We start from the raw sequence: 22,803 nt of genomic DNA, 5'->3' as shown, positions 1-22,803 counted from the left end.
ATCTCTTTAGTAGATCTGTTACATTTTCTAAGTGTTCTGCCAATAAAACAGCCTTTGGTGAGTCTTCCCCACAACATTTTATGTGTGTTCCTTCCAATTTAAGTTGTTTGTAATTGTAATTCCTAGGTATTCAGTTGAATTTACGGCCTTTAGATTTGACTGATTTATCGTGTAACCAATGTTTAACAGATTCCTATTCGTACTCTTGAGGATGGCCTCACACTTTTCATTATTTAGGGTCAATTGCCAATTTTTGCACCATACAGATATCTTATCTACACAGTTTTACAATTTGTTTTGAACTTCTGATGACTTCATTAGCCAATAAACGACACTATCATCTGCAAACAACCTAACATGGCTGCTCAGATTATCTCCTAAATCATTTATATAAATAAGGAACAGCAAATGGCCTATAACACTACCTTAGAGAATGTCGGAAATCACATCTGTAAATGAGTGGTTCCAGTCTTACATGGAAAATAGGGTGAAAAAAGTAGAGTTCACTGAACAACTGTCAGACAACCAACGTATCAACAATGGTGTGCCTCAGGGTAGTGTACAGGGTCCAATTCTGTTCACAATAAACATATCAATGACATTCCAGACAGTGTAAGACATGGAGAAAAAATCCTTTCTGCTGATGACAAAAACATCACAGTCATTACTAATAAAACAGAACTCGTCAAAGAGAAGGAAAATTAAACCCTCAAATATATTTACAGTTGAAAGTATGTTATAAAGTATGGTAACATTGAACTCGGGGAAAAATACAGTACATACTTCAGCAGGAAGAGGAGAAAACGCTCTGCTGCATTAAGCACACATGATAAACCTATAGACTGTGTAACAAACATACATGCTTCAGAGCCCACACCATCTGGATTATTCCCACCATCACCAGCTTCTGAACTGTAGAGGTGGAAACTCTCTCTGTAACATATCCTTCGTCCCCATAACCACCCTGGCCCCAGTGTTTGCTTCTTTGTGTGCAGAGTAACAGTTATCTTAATGTCATATTGTTGTTATTTCATCCCGGGTTTTCCATATATAAATTATGTTTACCCTCATATTGAGCAGCAAATACTACATTACTGTAAAATGCTCCATGGATGAATAAATTACTATACTACACCGCACGCAGCATCATTTGCCTCTAATGAAAAATGACATGGAAATTTACCTCTGAATTTTGAAAATGTGAAAAATCAACATGATGAAAAGTAATGGAAAAAGGTGTAACAGACGTATTGGACACACTTTCACCCGATGGAACATGAACCTGCACACTTCTGTCATCACATAAAAGAGCTACTCACAGCAAGTGAGCACGCAAGGTAAAACATTATGCATCAGGAAACAGAACACATCAAAGTTATCTTAAAACCAAGTACAAAAAAATCTAATAGAGCAGGAAACGCCAGATTATTATGAACTTCACGTGAATCATTAGTTCAAATGGATCTGAGCACTATGGGACTTAACATCTGAGGTCATCAGTTCCTTAGAACTTAGAACCACTTAAACCTAACTAACCTAAGGACATCACACACATCCATGCCCGAGGCAGGATTCGAACCTGCGACCGTAGCGGTCACACAGTTCCTGACTGAAGCGCCTAGAAACGCTCGGCCACAACAGCTGGTGTGAATCATTAGTACAAATCAGAAAGAAAAATAGTACTCTGAACAACATAATCCTGTAAAATTATGAAAAGACTGTCGTCAAACTGAAACATGTACAGATCCTGTACTTTGAGTGTAAATAAAGAACATAAATAGTAAAGACAAGACAGTTGTGGAGTTACATACCGCTCCAGAGGAGCAATGTGTATCCCTACATACTTTTATCAACAAATGACACTAATGAACGAAAACCAAGAAACAAATTATCTGAGGGGAGAGCGCAGCTATTGTCGGATTTATTGTTTTATTTGCATGTGAAGAACAAAATGGAGAGAAGGCACATGTTTTCAAAATGGAATAGCCATTGCAGTAGCTTCATCAGAGGAATTACTTGCATGGCCGCAAATATGAGCACCTTGCCTTGCTGACCTACACTGGAGTAGTGTGACGTTCTCAGAGAATGTATAGATATATTGCTGGCAGTGTTTATGTGGGGAATTCAACCAGATGAACTGTTAATGAACTGTCATTCTGGATCATTCACTCTTTGTATAAACCTTCATGTAGGGATTTCGAGCAGGACATTCTGATTTGACATTTGATGTTATCAGAAGTACACTGCACATACTGTGGACAATATAAGGATTGTATAATAGGTGTTTGCGTATTTATTCAAGAAAAGTAATAAGTGCAGTGTTGTATTTTCTCCCAGCAAGCAAAAAGAAAGGAGGAAATGAAATTCTTCACTCTGCATCCAAGGCAATGGTCAAAGAAAGTAAGAAAACAAGAACAACGATATTAAATCTGCATGAGGTAATTCACAGCTAACACTAGTGAAATACTACAGAGTGTACTAAAATCACTGCTAAGTGAGATTCAGAAACAACTGAGTGTTGTGAGATGCAGACCTCGAGCTATGCTGCATATCAGTCTGTCACCACAGCCAGGGTTGGATCCATTAACACACATTAGCCTAGACCTTGGTCAGCATTGCAAAAATTGTAGTGGCATAACAATGACCAACTTAAAGGAATCTTTGTATACAATAAATTGCTAGAGCACAAGTGTATGTTTACGGTTCAGTTCCCAAACATAGGAATTTAATTAAAACAAAATTGATTATAAGGAAACAATTTCAAAGTAGAGAAAATGGGTATTTACAGATGCTTGTTGGTTATGAGTACATCTTTTAGCTAACCTATAATATTTATAAGAAGTTTTTATACAACAAGGTACGGTTATTATTATGATGTAACAATCTCAGAAACATTAAGTTAAAAATTAATATGCTGCCCTCCCTACAGCACATTCCCATAACAGAGGGAAACAATCCACGTGGGAAAAATATATCTAAAAACAAAGAGTCTGTAACTTACCAAATGAAAGTGTTGGTATGTTGATAGAAACAATAACAAACACAAACACACACACAAATTTCAAGCTTTCGCAGCCCACAGTTGCTTCATCAGGAAAGAGGGAAGGAGAGGGAAAGATGAAAGGATGTGGGTTTTAAGGGAGAGGATAAGGAGTCATTCCAATCCCGGGAGCGGAAAGACATATGACTGCTTGTGTCTGTTACGTGCAGATGGATATGTGTGTGTGTGCGCGCGAGTGTATACCTGTCCCTTTTCCCACCTAAGGTAAGTCTTTCCGCTCCCGGAATTGGAATGACTCCTTACCCTCTCTTAAAACCCACATCATTTCATCTTTCCCTCTTTCCTGATTAAGCAACCGTGGGTTACGAAAACTTGAAATTTGTGTGTGTGTTTGTTACTGTTGCTATCAACGTACCAACGCTTTCGTTTGGTATATATTGATAATCAAAGCCAATCTTTGAGATCTGCAAATTAAAAGTGACTTACGTTGTTACAATAGGCACAACTATTGGGTCCTCTACAGATAATGAGTAATTGACTCTCACTCAGAAGCCACGTGTGTCAAAAAGAAACCGACTTCACAATGTGATGTCTGTGTAACTCCTATATAAAGTGGCAGGAAAAGGAAATTTGACATGTTTTATCACTTTAGGTGCATACGTTGGTTCCCACAAATGCTAATGACTTACGAAAAACCAAACTAAATTACACGTAGGCCCTACTAATAGTATGTGTTCTGTTTAATGGTGTGTAATCACATAATGAAGTTTCTCTTTTCTCTTACCTGTTCCAGATACAACTGTACATGCAGCTTCTCAGTGAAGTGATTCCGATAAAAGAAAATTGTTGTGGTGGTCTTCAGTCCTGAGACTGGTTTGATGCAGCTCTCCATGCTACTCTATCCTGTGCAAGCTTCTTCATCTCCCAGTACCTACAGCAGCCTACATCCTTCTGAATCTGCTTAGTGTATCCATCTCTTGGTCTCCCTCTACTATTTTTACCCTCCACACTGCCCTCCAATACTAAATTGGTCATCCCTTGATGCCTCAGAAAATGTCCTACCAACCGATCCCTTCTTCTAGTCAAGTTGTGCCACAAACTCCTCTTCTCCCCAATTCTATTGAATACCTCCTCATTAGTTATGTGATCTACCCATCTAATCTTCAGCATTCTTCTGTAGCACCACATTTCGAAAGCTTCTATTCCCTTTTTGTCTAAATTAGTTATTGTCCATGTTTCACTTCCATACATGGCTACACTCCATACACATACTTTCAGAAATGACTTCCTGACACTTAAATCTATACTCGATGTTAACAAATTTTTCTTCTTCAGAAACGCTTTGCTTGCCATTGCCAGTCTACATTTTATATCCTCTCTACTTCGACCATCATCCGTTATTTTGCTCCCCAAACAGCAAAACTCCTTTACTACTTTAAGTGCCTCATTTCCTAATCTAATCCCAGAACATCAACCACCTTCATTCGACTACATTCCAGTATCCTCATTTTGCTTTTGTTGATGTTCATTTTATATCCTCATTTCAAGACACTGTTCATTCCATTCAGTGCTCTTCCAAGTCCTTTGCTGTCTCTGACAGAATTACAATGTCATCGGCAAACCTCAAAGTTTTTATTTCTTCTCCATGGATTTTAATACCTATTCCGAATTATTCTTTTGTTTCCTTTATTGCTTGCTCAATATACAGATTGAATAACATCGGGGAGAGACTACAACCCTGTCTCACTCCCTTCCCAACCTCTGCTCCCCTTTCATGCCCACTGACTCTTGTAACTGCCATCTGGTTCTGTACAAATTTTAAATAGCCTTTCGCTCCCTGTATTTTACCCCTGCCACCTTAAAAATTTGAAAGAGAGTATTCCAGTCAACATTGTCAAAAGCTTTCACTAAGATTCCCAATGCTAGAAACGTAGGTTTGCCTTTTCTTAACCTGTCTCCTAAGATAAGTCGTAGGGTCAGTATTGCCTCATGTGTTCCAATATTCTACAGAATGCAAACTGATCTTCCCCGAGGTCAGCTTTACCAGTTTTTTCCATTCGTCTGTAAATAATTCGCTTTAGTATTTTTCAGCTGTGACTTATTAAACTGATAGTTCAGTAATTTTGACATTTGTCAACAGCTGCTTTCTTTGGGATTGGAATTATTATATTCTTTTTGAAGTCTGAGGGTATTTCACCAGATGGTAGAATTTTGTAAGGGCTGGCTCTCCCAAGGCTATCAGTAGTTCTAACGGAATGTTGTCTACTTCCGGGGCCTTGTTTCGACTTAGGTCTTCAGTGCTCTGTCAAACTCTTCGCGCAGTATCATATCTCCCATTTCACCTTCATGTGCATCCTCTTCCATTTCCATAATATTGTCCTCAAGAACATCGTCCTTGTATAGACCCTCTATATACTCCTTCTACCTTTCTGCTTTCCCTTCTTTACTTAGAACTGGGTTTCCATCTGAGCTCTTGATATTCATACAAGTGGTTCTCTATTCTCCAAAGGTCTCTTTAATTTTCCTGTACGCAGTATCTATCTTACCCCTAGTGAGATAAGCCTCTACATCCTTACATTTGTCCTCTAGCCATCCCTGCTTAGCCATTTTGCACTTCCTGTTGATCTCATTTTTGAAACGTTTGTATTCCTTTTTGCCTGCTTCACTTACCGCATTTTTGTGTTTTCTCCTTTCATCAATTAAATTCAATATCTCTTCTGTTACTCAAGGATTTCTATTAGCCCTCATCTTTTTACCTACTTGATCCTCTACTGCCTTCACTATTTCATCCCTCAGAGTTACCCATTCTTCTTCTACAGTATTTCTTTCCCCCATTGCTGCCAAGTGTTCCCTTATGCTATCCCTGAAACTCTGTACAACTTCTGGTTTAATCATTTTATCCAGGTCCCATCTCCTTAAATTCCCACCTTTTTGCAGTTTCTTCAGTTTTAATCTACAGTTCATAACCAACCGATTGTGGTCAGAGTCCACATCTTCCCCTGCAATGTCTTATAATTTAAAACCTGGTTCCTAAATCTATGTCTTACCATTATATAATCTATCTCATCCCTTCTAGTATCTCCAGGCTTCTTCCATGTATACAAACTTCTTTCATGATTCTTCAACCAAGTGTTAGCTATGATTAAGTTATGCTCTGAGCAAAATTCTACCAGGTGGCTTGCTCTTTCATTTCTTACCCCCAATCCATATTCACCTATGTTTCCTTCTCTCCCTTTTCCTACACTCGAATTCCAGTCACCCATGACTATTAAATTTTCGTCTCCCTTCACTATCTGAATAATTTCTTTTATCTCATCATAGATTTCATCAATTTCTTCGTCATGTGAAGAGCTAGCTGGCATATAAACTTGTACTACTGTAGTAGGTAGTAGGCGTGAAATTCGTGTTTTTACAAGTGAAAGAATATTTGGGGAGGGGGAGATCGCTCGCGCACACGTACGTGTACGTTCACGTGTAGGTAGGGGTGTGTGTGTGTGTGTGTGTGTGTGTGTGTGTGTGTGTGTAAGGTGAAGTACATCCACGCAGTCACAACACTGCCGCAATATAACTGAGTATGCATTCATAGTCTCTAAGTTAAACATAGGGCCTATATGAAATACATATTCGTTTATTGCTACAGGGAAACAAAATACAATGTGATGTACTGCATGTTAAGACATTCAACTGGAATTTCGGAGAAGTGATATTCAAACACCAGGCAAGCTATAAAGATTCATGTTTTATGCATTCATCCTAAGTCGCTTAATGACAATTTTGCAACAGATTCTATTAAGGCGTTAAAATTAAGAAAAAGGGAAATTACTGTATATAAAACTATTTTGCGTTGTTGTTACTTACTTTTTGTTCCAACCAGCATAATGAATGTAATAGCGCACTTGTTTATCTTTTATTTCCGATTCAAGGCATTTAGCTTCGTATATCAGAGGCCCATGAAAACATAAAACTTTCTCACCTATAACATAAAACGTAAATTTATCAAATGAAAGACTAGCTAAACGAGAGGAAATATATTGCGTAAAAATGACACCTCAATAAAAACCAGTCTTAAGTAAACAACGTTTACGTGCAAACCTTTCTGAAACTTTGCCTTTACAGGAGAACCTTTCACATTCGCCATTTCTGCATTTAAATTCACACTTATAACCTGGAAAATATGATTGCTATTTATTGGATATTTCTATTTGTCTTGCCAATTAACAAACGTATGAGCGGAAATAGCACCGCAGATTGAAATATTTAGCAAATGATTAGCATCAACGATCACAATAGAAAAATATTTAGCCCTCACACTAGCCACAATCCTCTAGCCAACGATGCCAACCAGTACAACAAAACATTAATACCATCTCTGGTTATGTTTATCAACGAAACACGGTGGCTTGGAAACTCTTTGTAATAAAAGAAGTGTAGCAATGCGCTGCTTGCAGAAAGTTGGCGAAATGTGATAAAATTGATGGTGCAACTTATGCTTCAGTACAGGAGAGCACTTACTGGTGTTTTATGAAGATAATCTGCTTTAAATATAATGGCTGACCTCATGAGTTTATCTGCAGAACAGACTGAAAAGATACTGCAATTCCAGGTATGCTGAACAACACAGAACACGTTGGTTATGGTATTTGTATAATTTAGCAGACTCAGTATGTATGTACCTCCAACCGAAAATATGAATCCATTTCTAAGTTGGAACGAGAGGAGGATGTACTTTTTCCCAGATCTGTGACATACGTATTCATAACAAAGTGAACACAGCAGTTAACGACGGTATCAGGAAATGATTTTCAAACAGATAATCACAGCTACAGGTTGTGAACGTGCAAGATGTTTTTTTCATATCAGTTTATTGCTTACAGTCAAAGTTACACGTTGGTTGTTATCATATAGACCCGATTTTAATATGATGATTACTGTTTACTTGCGATATTACTAGTATTCCAAGAACTGTGGTATGTCAGTAACATACGACATAACGCTCACTGGTTTCGTAAATACCCACACGAACAAGAAACTGAAAACAGTCTATTCTTTCGTACACTTTCATGTGTCACCAGAAATTTTCTTTAGATGTCTTTCATGTTTTCTAATATTAATAGGAAAATAAATACTATGCAACTGTACATTGTTTACTGATAGGGCAAATTATAAGCAGAGCTCTACACCAATAACTTTCTTGCTTCTAAATCCGTTTATATTCCCAACAAAATCACAATGTCATTATCATGTTTGGCTCTTACACAGGGCCTACTAATGTAATAAAAGACTGTTGTACATCATTACAGAATGCAGATTGTGTGAATGCTAGTTAGCTAATATTTTATAAACAATAATAATGTGTGTCACAGATAAGTTGAAAAGTTATTGACAGCAGTGGCAAAAGTTACATAGCTATTGGAACCCCCCCCCCCCCCCTCCCCACCATGAAATCTTGGTTGTGGTGACAGTCCAATCCAAAGAGCAGCACGAGTTCTAGATTAGGTTGGAAGATGACAGTTTGGTTTGTGAATTGGCAAAGCCAATGAGTGTGAAAGATGATGATCTAGTTTGGGGAACAAATTGACTGGTAGTGAAGCCTAACATTTATGTCCACACCATATTGAAAATTGCAAGGGGGAGTCTATTATGCACTTTTTAAGGAGTAGAAGTACCAGTAACTAAACATATAATATATTATTATTTTATTTATTTTATTTTTATTATTTATTTGTCCCGTAGATCAAATCAGTACAATGGCTTGTACAACTAATATGGGATAAGTCAATACAAATATACAGTTTACAGGAGTCGAAAACAGTAAACAAGAACACAGAAGAATGATTATTTTACATTACCTACCTATAACTTTGTACATCACAAATATTAAAATAGTTAATATTTCAATGTTTGTTAATTATTTGAATATTAGTCTGTATAAATTGTTAATGTTTAAATATATATATATATATATATATATATATATATATATATATATATATATAATGAAAATAATCAATTACTTATAATATAATATAAATGTATAGATAAAACAATTTACTCGCCAAGCAGCGGTAGGGGAAGAAGTGCACAGAAGGATTTAACTATTACAAGGTTTTGGAGCCAGGGGCTCTTTCTTCTGCCAGAAGAAGGATCCATTGGCTCCGAAAGCTTGTAAAAGTAAAATCCTTGTGTGTGTGTGTTTTCCCCTGCCGCAGTGAGTACTACCCATTGTTCCACATATATAGGTATCTTTACGTTGTCTTCATATATAGTGCATAGGAAGAATGATTGCTTCATGGGATCAATACATAGGGAGCTGTAGTATGTTCCTTTGTTCCACATACAAAGCTATCTTCACATTGTATTCATATATGGTTCATAGGAAGAATGATTGCTTCATGGGATCACTACATAGGGAGCAGTAGTATGTTCCTATGTTCCACCCTTAATACTGGTTCTTATAACTTTGTAACTAGCCTGTCACAGAATAGTTGGGTTCTGTCTGAAAGCATCTTCAAGTTCAAATTTTCCAATCTGGGTCAGACTGACCTGTGATCATTTGTGCTGTGGTGCTTTGCATATGTTCAGTATTTCCTCTTAGTCCTGTTATCTGGTAAAGGTCACATATACTTCAGCAATATTTTTGTGTCAATGCATTACATGAGTATGTTGTAGGCAGTCACGTTTTTATTGACTGATTGCATTTTTCCAATATCCAGCCTATTGTGTGAAATCTGTCATAACTGAGCCTTTCTGATCATTCTATTTCATGTCCATATAAACCTTACACCCAGATATTTGTATGAGTCAATTAATTCCAATTGTGACTCATTCATCTAACACTATGTCCACTGATAATATTGCCTTCCAGGTGTTTAATGTGCATTGCCCTTGGGCACTACTGAATACTTCTGTTAATGATACTCTGTTCAAAATAACATTTTGCTATCTCCTTACCAATGAATCCTCAGTCCTGGCACAAATTTCATTTGATACCTCATGTTGTTGTTGTTGTTGTTGTTGTTGTTGTTGTTGTTGTGGAGGTGATGGTGGACTTCAACATGAAGATGGTTCGGTGCCGCTCTCTACACTACTCTATCCTGTGCAAGTCTCTACATCCCAACACAGTCACCACAACCCACATCCATTTTAACATGCTTACTGTGGTCAAGCCATATTTTACTTATTTAGTCCTCATTAGACCATTCAGTACAACCATGCCAGAGATGTCAGATGCATTACAGAAATAATATATACACATGTAAAACATAAACGAAGTAGGAGAGGCCATGATGTAATCAGAGGAATCATCCCAGCATTCATCGTAGCAACTTGGGAAAACCCAAGTGAAGATGCTCTTCCCAAATGTGAGTCCAGTGCATTAACACTTTCAAATCCACCTCAGTTGGTAATGACTGGAAAGGGAATCATGATACAGTCTACATTGAGATTTGAACATAGACAAGAAGTAAATCATTGATGTAACTAGAAAATGAAATTTTGATATCAAACAGTACTGAAAAAATGAAAACATGTGAACACATTAAATAACACTGATGAAAAGTTCAACATGCACAAGAATAAATTGGTGAGGTCACTAGGAGATGAAACTTTGATGTAAGACACTTCTGAAATAATAAAACACATGAGCACATTATGCAACATTCATGAAAAGTATAACACACGAAAACCTGCTGACACTGCATACATCACAACTTGAGGAGCACCGGAACAAAACCCGATATATCCAGTTTTGCTGTATTCGCGTGTTTGAGCTGTAGGGGGGAGATATGGGAGTAGTAATACATGCTGCCACAAAATAATTTTCAGCACAACGTGGCATCAAGCGATTTATGGTGTGTTTCTTCTTTTTATAGCTTGTGGAGCCATTTAGAGAGCACTATTTGTTACTTTCTGTATTAACAGCAAATGCGGATTTATCGGTTTTTGTTCTGGTACTCCTCAACTAATTTAGCATCAGGTCCTTGCTCTGAGGTGATGTCCATCTAAAATTTTTATCCTATCGTACTTCATTCTGTTAACAAATTGATGCTTCTTTTGTGCTTCAACAGATCCCTTCTTTCTGAGGTTGTGACATAAATTTCTTTTTTCTCTAGTTCAGTGCAGTACTTCTTCCTCAGTTATTCAACCCAACTACTTAACTTTTAGCTTTGTTCTGAATTACCACATTTCAAAACCTTCTTTTTTCTCCTTGTATAAACTGTTTATTGTCTGCATTTCAGTAAAATACAAAGCTACCCGAGACAAATGCTGTCAGAAAAGGCTTCATAACTCTCTCTCTCTCTCTCTCTCTCTCTCTCTCTCTTTAAATTCAAAGTTAAAACATTTCTCTTTTTGAGAATTACCTCTCTTGTTGGTGCCAGTCTGCATTTTATAGTCTTTTTACTTAAGCCATCATCACTTATTTTGCTACACTAGTAACAAAACTCATGTACTGCTTTTAGTGTGTCATTTTGTAATCTAATTCCCCAGCATCACATGATTTAATTAGACTAAATTTAATTGCCCTTGTTATACTTTAGTTGATGTTCGTCTTATAATCTCTATTCCAAGACAGTATCCAGTCCACTGAACTATTCTTTTAAGTCATTTGTCATTTCTGTATTCTTTTAAATCCTTTGTCACTTCTGACAGAGTTGTGGTGTCAACAGCAAACTTCGATTTTTATTTCATCTCCCTGTACTTTTATTCCCTTTCCAAATTCCTTCTCAGTTCCTTTACCGATGGCTTAATGCACAGATTAAATAACATTAGGGATACATGTAACTGAAATCTAGTTTTTGTATAAGTGGTAAGTAACCTTTTGCTGCCTTTTCTGTATTGTTGCTACTTCCCAAATGTTGAAGAGTAAATTGCAGTTGACATTGTTAGAACCTTTCCCTGAATGTGTAGATGACTGTACAGGGTGGTCCATTGATAGTGACTGGGCCAAATATCTCACGAAATAAGCATCAAACAAAAAAACTACAAAGTACAAAACTCATCTAGCTTGAAGGGGGAAACCAGATGGCGCTATGGTTGGCCTGCTAGATGGCTTTGCCATAGGTCAAATGGATATCAACTGCATTTTTTTAAATAGGAACCACCATTTTTTTATTACATATTTGTGTAGTACGTAAAGAAATATGAATGTTTTAGTTGGACCACTTTTTTCGCTTTGTGATAGATGGCGCTGTAATAGTCACAAATGCATAAGTACGTGGTATCACGTAACATTCTGCCAGTGCAGGCAGTATTTGCTTCATGATACATTACCTGTGTTAAAATGGACCGTTTACCAATTGCGGAAAAGGTCAATATCTTGTTGATGTATGGCTATTGTGATCAAAATGCCCAACAGGTGTGTGCTATGTATGCTGCTCGGTATCCAGGACAACATCATCAAAGTGTCCGGACCGCTCACCGGATAGTTACGTTATTTAAGGAAACAGTAAGTGTTCAGCCACATGTGATACCTCAGCCACGATCTGCAACAAGTGATGATGCCCAAGTAGGTGTTTTAGCTGCTGTCGCAGCAAATCCGCACATCAGTAGCAGACAAATTGCGCGAGAATTGGGAATCTCAAAAATGTCAGTGTTGAGAATGCTACATCAACATTGATTGCACCCGTACCATATTTCTATGCGCCAGGAATTGCATGGCGACGACTTTGAATGTTGTGTACAGTTCTGCCACTGGGCACAAGAGAAACTACAGGACAATGATAGACTTTTTTTGCATGTGTTCTGTTTAGCGACGAAGCGTCATTCACCAACAGCAGTAACGTAAACCAGCATAATATGCATTATTGGGCATCGGAATATCCACAATGGCTGTGACAAGTGGAACATCAGCGACCTAGGCGGGTTAATGTATGGTGCATTTTATTGATGGCAATCTAAATGGTGCAATGTGTGCTGATTTCCTACATAATGTTCTACCGATGTTACTACAAGATGTTTCACTGCATGACAGAATGGCGATGTACTTCCAACACGGTGGATGTCCGGCACATAGCTCGCGTGCTGTTGAAGCGGTATTGACTAGCATATTTCTTGACAGGTGGATTGATCGTTGAAGCACCATACCATGGACCGCACATTCACTGGATCTGACGTCCCCAGATTTCTTTCTGTGGGGAAAGTTGAAAGATATTTGCTATCGTGATCTAACGATAGCGCCTGACAACATGCGTCACCGCATTGTCAATGCATGTGCGAACATTGCGGAAGGCGAACTACTCGCTGTTGAGAGGAATATTGTTACACATATTGCCAAATGCATCGAGGTTGACGGACATCATTTTGAACATTTATTGCATTAATGTGGTATTTACAGGTAATCACGCTGTAACAGCATGCATTCTCAGAAATTATAAGTTCAGAAAGGTACATGTATCACATTGAACAATCGAAATAAAATGTTCAAACATACCTACGTTCCGTATTTTAATTTAAAAAACCTACCTGTTACCAACTGTTCGTCTAAAATTGTGAGCCACATGTTTGTGACTATTACAATGCCATCTATCACAAAGCGAAAAAAGTGGTCCAACTAAAATGTTCATATTTCTTTACGTACTACACGAATATGTAATAAAAAATTGGGGTTCCTATTTTTAAAAATGCAGTTGATATCCGTTTGACCTATGGCAGCGCCATTTAGTGGGCCAACCATGGCACCATCTGGTTTCCCCCTTCAAGCTAGACAAGTTTCGTTCTTTGTAGTTTTTTCATTTGACCCTTATTTCGTGAGATATTTGGCCTGGTCATGATCAGTGGACCACCCTATATATGTAGGTTTGTCTTTCTGCAGCCTATCTTCTAGGATAAGGCATGCAGTCAGTATTGCCTCACGTGTCCCCACATTTCTCTGTAGTCTGTGCCAGTTTTCTAAACTTCTGTAAATATTTGTGTCAGTTTTTTGCAACTGTAACTAATTTACTTATGTTTTGGTAATATTCACACTTGTCAGCACATGTCTCTTTTGGAATTGGAACTATTACACTCTTTGTGAAGTCTGGGGGTGTTTTGCTTCTCTTGTATATCTGCATGGCAACTGGAATAGTTTTGTGATGGCTGGCTTTCCCAAGGATCTCAATAACTGTCTATTACAGGGGCTTTATTTCAACTTAGATTTCAATGCTCTGTCAAATCTTTATGTAGTATCGTATTTCTTATCTTGTATTTAACTATTTCCTCTTCCCTTTTTTAAACTTTGTTTCCCTTGTAAAGTACTGCCGTATATCCCTTCCACTTTTCAGCCTCCCCTCTTTGCTCAGTGGAACCCAATCTCATAATATTCATGCAGGTGCTTTTCTCTTCTCCAAATGTATCTTTAATATTTCTTTAGGTGCCACCTGTCTTTTCCATACTCATGAATGCTCCTACATCTTTGTATTTCTCCTCCAGCCATTCCTGCTTTATCATGCAAATTATAATACAAAAAAATCACCAAATGCGCCACTTGCTTCTGATGAATGGAAACATCTTATGCTAAACGAAGTTTGTGTTAACAGTCAGCACTACAGATGACCAAACTGCTAAGATAACAGGACAAGTGTCTTAGCTATGTGGCAGTCTCAAAAGGTTTCAAATTATTCTGAGCTGCACATGTGCAGTTTCGTCAGTTTTCAAACTATCAGTGACTGTCAGATATCACTGCTTAGATCACTACTTGCATTAAGTTATAGCTTCTCGTAAATCACAGTGTTATCATAAACAAAACTTTTTGAAACTCCAAAAATCTCAGAGGAGTTACTCTCTGTCCAAAATGTAATGTTGAATAAGGAAAATTACCCTTTCACATGTGTTTACAATATCAGGTTGATAGCTAAATAATTACTGTGTTGTTGATAGTAAACAAACATTTTAACTTACTGCTATTAACAACTATATAATGTAAAACACATTAATTCTTCTTGGAATTGAAGAGTGCTGGTGTTATGCGTTTGTTTCCACATAACCTGATACAAATACCCATTACAACTTAATACCTACACTATATGGTGAGAACAGTTGATGGAAATACACTATGAAGGATCTAAAACTCTCCTCCTCTCTTCTCAGAGAACAACTCATGTTGCAGATTCCTGTAAAGGGACAAAAGATGAACATTTCTTATTAGTGAATTAATTACAAAATTTATTAGAAATTACATCATTTCAAACAAGGTGAATGATCAGAACCAGCTAGACTTTCAAAACAGTTGTCACAGTTTCTAAAAACATTAATATTGCTATGGACGAACAATACTGTTTGGCAAGCCAGTGAGACACAGCTGGGTCGTATCTGAAACACTGCATGGTGTGTGGCGTCTAGTTTAATACAATAATGGGGAATGGCTATGAGGCCAACCACTACAAGCGCATATTTATTGGTGTTACCCTGAAATGCTGTGTGGTCACCTAACATGGTGCTAACAATATACATGAGAAGTATTTGCGCTGTTGACTCGGACCATTCTTAGATATCTCATTTTTCATCCAAGTCAATGTGTGCATTGTACGATGCTTAGTTGTACCTGCCTTAAACTGGGAATAGCCAGGAAAGTGCTGGTACAGATGGGAGCAAGGGGAAGGGTTCATCATGGGATCCTTTTCCGTGAGTTTCTGCAGTTTAGTTTCTGGTACGGCAACTGGCATAGGAACTGCAGAAGCCATTAGCAGATTGTGCATGGTGCTTAATGGCCCAGCATCTGGCAACATTGAAACGTGGAGGAGGAGTAGATGAGAGAGGGAGAGGCAATATTTGAAGCCCTTAGGCACCTCCACATGCTGCATGACCTCCACCAAATTTGGCTGACTGTAGTGCGGCATAGGTCATAATGTCATTGCAACGTGAGGGGTCATAGGAGCACAGGCGGAAGCCACAGTGTTCGCGGGCAGGTTAGGTATGCACTTACTTATTTCCCTGCAGTTGGTGCATTGGGATTACATTCCACCCTGTCAGTGGCACTGCCTGTGCTGTGTATCGTGACGTGGCTTCCTAGTTGCTCTTGCCTGACCGTGACATCAAAAGCTACCGCCACCTGTGGCACCTGGTAGCCACCCGAGTCTTCAGCTGAAGGAGCAGGCCCAGAATAGGGAGCCTACACTTTAATATGGCATATATTGACACAGGCTCTGGATATGCTGTTTTGTCCCCAATCTTTGTCTTTGCAGGATTCCAACATCCATTGACTTGGATGAACGAGTACATGTTCAGAGCATCCTCGGATGGGGACTCCACCACAACCTTCCATATTTGTGTCTTGAAAGTTCTTACCATGCTCTCCCCTCTTAGTTAGATGTTGGATATAACAGCACTTCATTTGATGCCATTTTTGTCACAGAACTTCTTAAGTTTGTACACCACAAATTGGAGACCATTATTAGAAACCAAGGTGTGAGGATGCCCTTGACTGCAAAAATTCTCGCTTGATCCTTGTTTGTGGCTTCTGCAGAAGTGGTGAACATTCTTGAAGCGTAGGGAAAAATTCAAGGGTGTGTCAGTCACTACAAGCCACATTGCTTCCTGGAATGGACCCTCAAAATCTATTTGTACTTGTTCCTAAGGTTGCTTAGGTTTCAGCCTCTGAGAAAAAAGCTGCACTCACTGGCTGTACTTACACCAGGCTAGTAAACATATCTGTGTGCCGAGGCTTACATCCGTGACAATGTCCAGTATGAAGTGTTGGGAGTTTGTTGAGGGTTTGGCATAGGTGTCAGTTGTGAAACACATTGTTTCACACTTCTCAAATTGGTTGTTCGGGCAGACTTAGCAACATGTCTGTCATGCTTAACGATGGGCTGGTAATATCGATAGTTACTGCTGGTTTGAGAGACCCACATTAGCTACTTTCTCTGGTAGTTCGGAATGCAGGTCAAACAGGGTGATCACAGATTTGTAGTCCATGATAAGATGAAATTTTGTGCCATATAGGAAAACAGAAAGAATTGCCTTATCCCATATCTTATCTTAGAAAAATTGACCTTTCCTAGGCATGATTGTAATTGGGAATAATTGGAATAGACTTTATAATTCAATTTCTTTTTGAAGACTGGCAGAGATGCTCAGTTGCCAGTTGGCTGGTGTTTACCCTTCTTTAATAAGTAGGGTGAAAACTTTGGTAACCACCCTATTGCATTACAGTGATGAGAACACTGTAGAGAGAGAAAACTGAAGTGTGTTATTAGAAATGCTGCAATAACTCAGTTGGACAAGGGCTTTTTTCCCTTGGAGAGGGGGCAGATATCTACAGCCGTAAGGAAGTATGCCAATATTCACCTTAAGTGATCTATGGAAACCTAAATTTTAATGACCACGCGGATATTTGAGCCAGGTAACATAATCGACAATGATGAAAACCACATTATGGATAGGCTCACCATATATCTACGATGATCCCATGCAGTCCAGGTTCCTAATGCTGTCCAAGGTTGCAAAAATGTCTGCGGTTGTAAAATTTTATGATAGGCTACGATTTTTTTTAAATTTCTTGTACCACACTGTGAGATGCCAACTCAGTTTCATAACATACAAAAGTTATAAGCTCCAAAATTGTCATCTGGTAGAATCAAAACCGAGACAGTTATTATTAACATTATTTTGCCTTTTATATTTGGTTATCTGTTGCATTCATTCGAAAACATGAATTATGTAATGGAAATAATTGATGATGCAAACAAAATTGAAGTAAAACTTGTTCCGACTGTTGTAAGATATTTCTGTCTTGAGGAGGGAATTCAAGTCAAACTTTTAAATTTTAATGAAGTGTCAGTTGAAAATGCCCAAATTTTGACACATTTTGTTTTGTAATCTGAGGGGAAAAAATCGAACTTGAAGAAAAGTTGGTAAGTTACACTGCTGATAACAAACACACAGTAATTTTAGTGATGTGAAGAGAAAGGGGAGTGAAAATGTGCTCAGAAAATCTGAAGTGATTTAGATAGACCTATTTTATGAATTGCTTGTTGAGCTCACCTTGTACACAGTTCAGCATAGCCAGCATGTGATTCTGTACACCTGGACATTGAAGTTGTTGTTATAACATTTTATAGATATTTTCACATAGTAAGAGTAAAGAAACTTAAAGTTCAGTGAAGTTGTAGAAACATATCACAAAAGGTATTATCTCATAGTAGCACAAGATTCCTTAATATGTTACCTGCAATAGAAAGAATTCTTACTATTTTTTGTGGCCCAAAATCATACTCCTTATTATGTGACAAATGCCCAAAATTTGTTATGATGTGAGTTGATAATGGTGATGATGCTTTGAGGAACCAAATGTTACATCCTTGCTGGTAATGATAAATGGTTGGAAGGTGGCCAAAGGATATGTAAGCAAAATATTAGTTTCCACAAGTGCACTTTAAATAAATATATTGTACTCAAACTTTGGGTGAAGAAATGCTGCACTGTCATCAACTTTTGGCAGCCATAGCTAGCTACAAGCAGAGACTGTACACAGTGGTGTGCCTATGTACACTGAATGTTTGTCAGTAGAGCTAGTTGTCAATAACTTGGTGTAACGTTAGTAACCTTGTACTAGGAGCAACATGTCAATCCGTTACATTAGTTGGAATGAGAGGAGGATGTACTTCTTCCCAGATCTTTAACATAGTTGCTCATAAAAAAGTGAACACAGCAGTTACAGTGGAATCAGGCTGTGATTGTGAAACATATATTCACTGTTACAGACTGTGAATGTGCAGGATGTTCTTGTTTCAGTTTATTGCTTACAGTCAAATTTACACATTGGTTGTTAATGCATAGACCCAGTTTTAATCTGATAATTACTTGTGTTATTACTAGTACTTCAAGAACTGTGTTATGTTAGTAATTTACAACACAACGCTACCTGGTTTCACAAATGCCCCCAGAACAAGAAACTGAAAACAGTATATTATTTGGTATATTAGTAGGAAAATAAATACTATGTAATCCTACATTGTTTGCTAAGAGAGCGCATTATAAACAAAGCCTCACACTAAAAACTTGTTTTCCTTGTAAACCCATTTACATCCCCAACAAGACCACAAGATAATTATAGTGTTTGGCTCACACATAAGGCTTACTGTTGTAATAAAAGAATCTATTGTACATGAATACAGAACACAGATTCTGAGAATGCCAGTTAGCTAATATTTTATAAACAATTGTAATGTTTGTCACAGATAACAAGTTGAAAAATTATTGACAGTAGCTCAGAAGTTACATATTGGAACCCCCCGCCACGAAATCTTGGAAGTCGTGACAAGCTTATCTAAAGGGCAGCAGAAGGTCTACATTAGGTTGGAAGATGACAATTTGGTTTGTGAATTGGTGAAGCCAACAAGTGTGAAAGATGGTGATCTGGTTCTGAAACCAAATTGACTAGTAGTGAAGCCTAATTTTTATGTCCACACCATATTGAAAATTGCAAAGGGGGGGGGGGGGGGAGGGGAGGGTTCTATTATGTACCTTTTAAGGAGTAGAAATGCTAGTAATCTGAAGGTGGGTAACTTTAAAGCATACTTTTGCTCATTAGAAAATAATCCCAATACTCTTTGGCCAGTCACGACAATAGTCAAAGATATGTGCACCTATGTACTTTTTAATGTGCAGATAATTTGTACCCATGCGCTTACACCAAAGGATTTTTACAAGAAAAGGTTTGTTCATTAAAGTAAGCCTACGACATCTGTTTAAATGGGTTTTTAACTTCTGGTTATTGTTCAATGTACTGCTATATAAATGGGTTTGTTGACTTTTACTTTCAGCAGTGTAGCAGTTATGTTAGTTAGAAGTTTGTTTCACACAAGAGGAGCTTTTTATTTTCTCCTCGCGTTATTGCAGGGACGGCTTAAAAAAAAAAGAAAAAAATACCCAAGTTGGGGGACCAATATCGAAGAGGATTGTGCTGTCCCAAGTATTTATCTCCTCATAGAAAATCCGCATTTTCATGTGGCAGTCTGATATTTTTGAAGTTTTTATTGTGTTGGAAAATGTTAGTGAGAAGAACATCCCTTGATCAACACCCACATATTTACATAGTGTCCCATTAATTTGGTAGTTGAAATTGTGTGATGTCATAGACATTATGTAATGATGACCAGTAGGTAGCATCAACAATCTGTGCTGATGAATTGTATCATATACTTCACAGCTTCTGGTTGTGATAGGATGAGGGGCTGCTGAGCAAATGGTTGGTGGAGATTGTCTAATAGTAATCTTCAACTAGCAGGCTATTGCCCTTGGTACCACCACTTATAACACCGTCCTGGTGGTCTTAATTGGTCGGTGGCCTAGAAGTTCTTCATTGGTGGCGATTTTCAGAGCACTGCTTGTGGCGCCCACAGGAATCTTCGAGGCACTGGCTCCAGCAGTATCGGTAAGCTACGATACTGTACTCCTCCCTCCCCAAAACCTCCCCACCATCGTCATGTATTGACGATGGTTCCAACGATGGTGGGGGAGGAGGGGGGCGGAGGGATGCGTGGATGCAGGAAGTGATGAGGAGGCAGGAGCCTTAGCTGTGGCTGGTACTGAACTCCTGTTGGTGCCCTCACATTCACCTTGAGACTGTCCCAGAATACCAGCTGAAAAATGAGATGGAGGGCACAACCCTGCATCCAGTGACAGTGCGATTTTTCTGGTGGTGAAACCACAATGGTGTCTTGAAGTGATGCAGTGCCCCCTGGCTGGCTGTGGAGTGAAGCGGGCTAACACCCGTGGACGTCTGCTGCCTGCTTGGCTACGAATGAGGTGTAGGGTCTATGCCCATTGGTTCAAGACCAGTTGCTGGTAATGCAGGGCCCCAGGTAGCTGTAGGGGATTGCAAGCTGCATCATCAGAGCAGAAACAGTAAGCAAAAGGATCATTCAATTCACAGGTGTGAAGTTGATTCAGGTGCTGTTGCTGTAATCTACTTGGACCCTGTATCAGAAACATGCAATTGCCAAGCAGCTTTATGATGGTGCCACGTTCCCACCACTTACGACCACTTTATGATCTGAAAAAATTGGGTCAGTAAAGTGAAATATTGCCTGAATCGGTGGTAGGTACAGCAACTGGAGCAAGGTGCAGTGGTGCCGTCCATGAAGCAACGTTGCTGGCGATGCACTGTTGTGAGGCTGGCAGTGGTAGGAGGACAAGAAGAGCCGCAAAGCTCGGTCCTGTTTGTGGCAGTGCATAGTTCCTCAATCTGCTACTTAAAAGTGTGAATGAAGCATTCTTATTCTCTGTTGGACTGGATTAAAAGGCGCACTGGTGATGTGGTGAACCCCGTTGGCTGTTCAGAAGTCCTCGAATTCTGCAGAGACAAATTGAGCTCCATTGTTAGTCACAAGCAACTCTGGTAGACCCTCAGTGCAAAAAATTGAATTCCAAGGTTTTTAGGGGGCAATGTGTCATCACAGAATGCATGAGAACCACAAACGGAAACTTTCTATATTCATTGATGACAATTAGCCAATGAGTTTTCAGTAGGGTCCAGTAAAATCTTAATGCAGTCACTGCTGAGACACTTCAAGCTTCGGTCAATATAAGAATTGTTGAGGAGGGGCTGCCCAGTGTTCTGTAAAAACATGACACTGAGCCATCATCTGCTCTATTTGCGTGTACATGCCAAACCGTGTGCAATGTTGTCAACCTAATTGCTTGGTGCGTACCACTCCCCAGTGACCCTAATGAACCAAACTAAGAATATGTCTCTGCAGAACCTTTAGAATTAGCAACACAGTTGTTCAGATTCAGTGTGTAGCAATAGGACACCTTGTAGCACAGAGGCTTGGCCTGATTGAAAAGTGATTGCAAAGGCTTGTGGTCAGTGACTAAGTACAACTTTGTTCTGTACAAATACTGATGAAATTTAGTCACTCCATAGATGATGAAGAGAGCCACCATCTCTATCTACAAATAGTTGCTCTGAGTGTTGCTTAGCAGTTTGGAGATGAAGCCTATTGGTCTTTCCACAGAACTAATCTTGTGCAGGAGTACACCACCAATGCCATATGAGGATACATCCGTGGCCAAGACTACAAGTTTGAAAGGTTCAAAATTAACTAGGCAACGATCACTGAGCGGACTCTCTTTGAGTAGTCGAAAAGCGATATCACATTCCTGGGACCGCACAAAAGGTACATTCTCGCAGCAAAGGCAGTGTAATTGTGCCGCAATCTGAGCTGCATTCTAGCACTGACTGTAATTCAGTAACATACCCTGGAGGTTTGAAGTCACAAATGGCCTGCAACTGTGACTGCATCAGATGCACTCCCTGAAACTTATTTACATGCTCGAAGTACTCGCTCCCAGTTTGAAAGAACATATGTTTGCCTGTGTTGCATTTAAAGCCTGCCCCTGATAACACTTGGACCAGGGTATTCAAATTACTAAGGTGCTCATTTCCTGTGTGACCTGAAATCAGTATATAATTTAAATAATTTGTATACAAATACACTGGTGCAGTTAATTAGTTAATTGTTCCAAATAGCACTGGAAAGTTTCTAGTGTGGATGCATTTTGGAAAGGCAGATGGAGAAATTTTAAGAGTCCTCTGTGTGTGTTAATGATAAACAATTGCTGCGACTGCTCACCTAAGAGGGTCCGGAGATAAGCATCGCATAAATTAGTCTTAGAGTAGTAACAACCAGCAACCAAATAGTCTGTAAGTTCATCAGGTCAAAGCAAAGGAAATGAATCAGTCACTGTTTGTAGGGTTCACTGGTCTGGCTGGTTATGCTGAGCCTAAGTGAGCTGCTGCGCTTTCAACTATGAAGCAGCTTGTTTACGTGGCTGTGTAATGCAATTGCTAGCTGATACAGCACAAATGTTTAGTGACTGAA

General features: G+C 38.8%; 2 protein-coding genes across 2 annotated transcripts in view; one reads left to right on the top strand and one right to left on the bottom strand.

Annotated features, from left to right (window-relative positions):
* The window catches only part of LOC126187324 (mortality factor 4-like protein 1), a 131,702-nt gene extending 124,325 nt beyond the window's left edge, over positions 1–7,377 (bottom strand). Inside the window, exons 1-3 of the mRNA XM_049928342.1 lie at positions 7,311–7,377; positions 7,094–7,166; positions 6,860–6,974 (exon numbers count right to left, since the gene is read on the bottom strand). Coding sequence (XP_049784299.1) covers positions 6,860–6,974; positions 7,094–7,139 — 161 coding nt within the window. The 5' untranslated portion in view covers positions 7,140–7,166; positions 7,311–7,377. The remainder of the gene's footprint in view (positions 1–6,859; positions 6,975–7,093; positions 7,167–7,310) is intronic.
* Positions 7,378–7,544: 167 nt separating this feature from the next.
* The window catches only part of LOC126187325 (FAS-associated factor 2), a 120,248-nt gene continuing 104,989 nt past the window's right edge, over positions 7,545–22,803 (top strand). Inside the window, exon 1 of the mRNA XM_049928343.1 lies at positions 7,545–7,604. Within this exon, the coding sequence (XP_049784300.1) occupies positions 7,548–7,604 (57 nt within the window). The 5' untranslated portion in view covers positions 7,545–7,547. The remainder of the gene's footprint in view (positions 7,605–22,803) is intronic.

The sequence above is a fragment of the Schistocerca cancellata genome, chromosome 5 (genome assembly GCF_023864275.1).
Source record: "Schistocerca cancellata isolate TAMUIC-IGC-003103 chromosome 5, iqSchCanc2.1, whole genome shotgun sequence".
NCBI lineage: Eukaryota > Metazoa > Arthropoda > Insecta > Orthoptera > Acrididae > Schistocerca > Schistocerca cancellata.
Note: the sequence above shows the minus strand (reverse complement) of the source record. Positions and strands in the feature narration are given on the sequence as shown.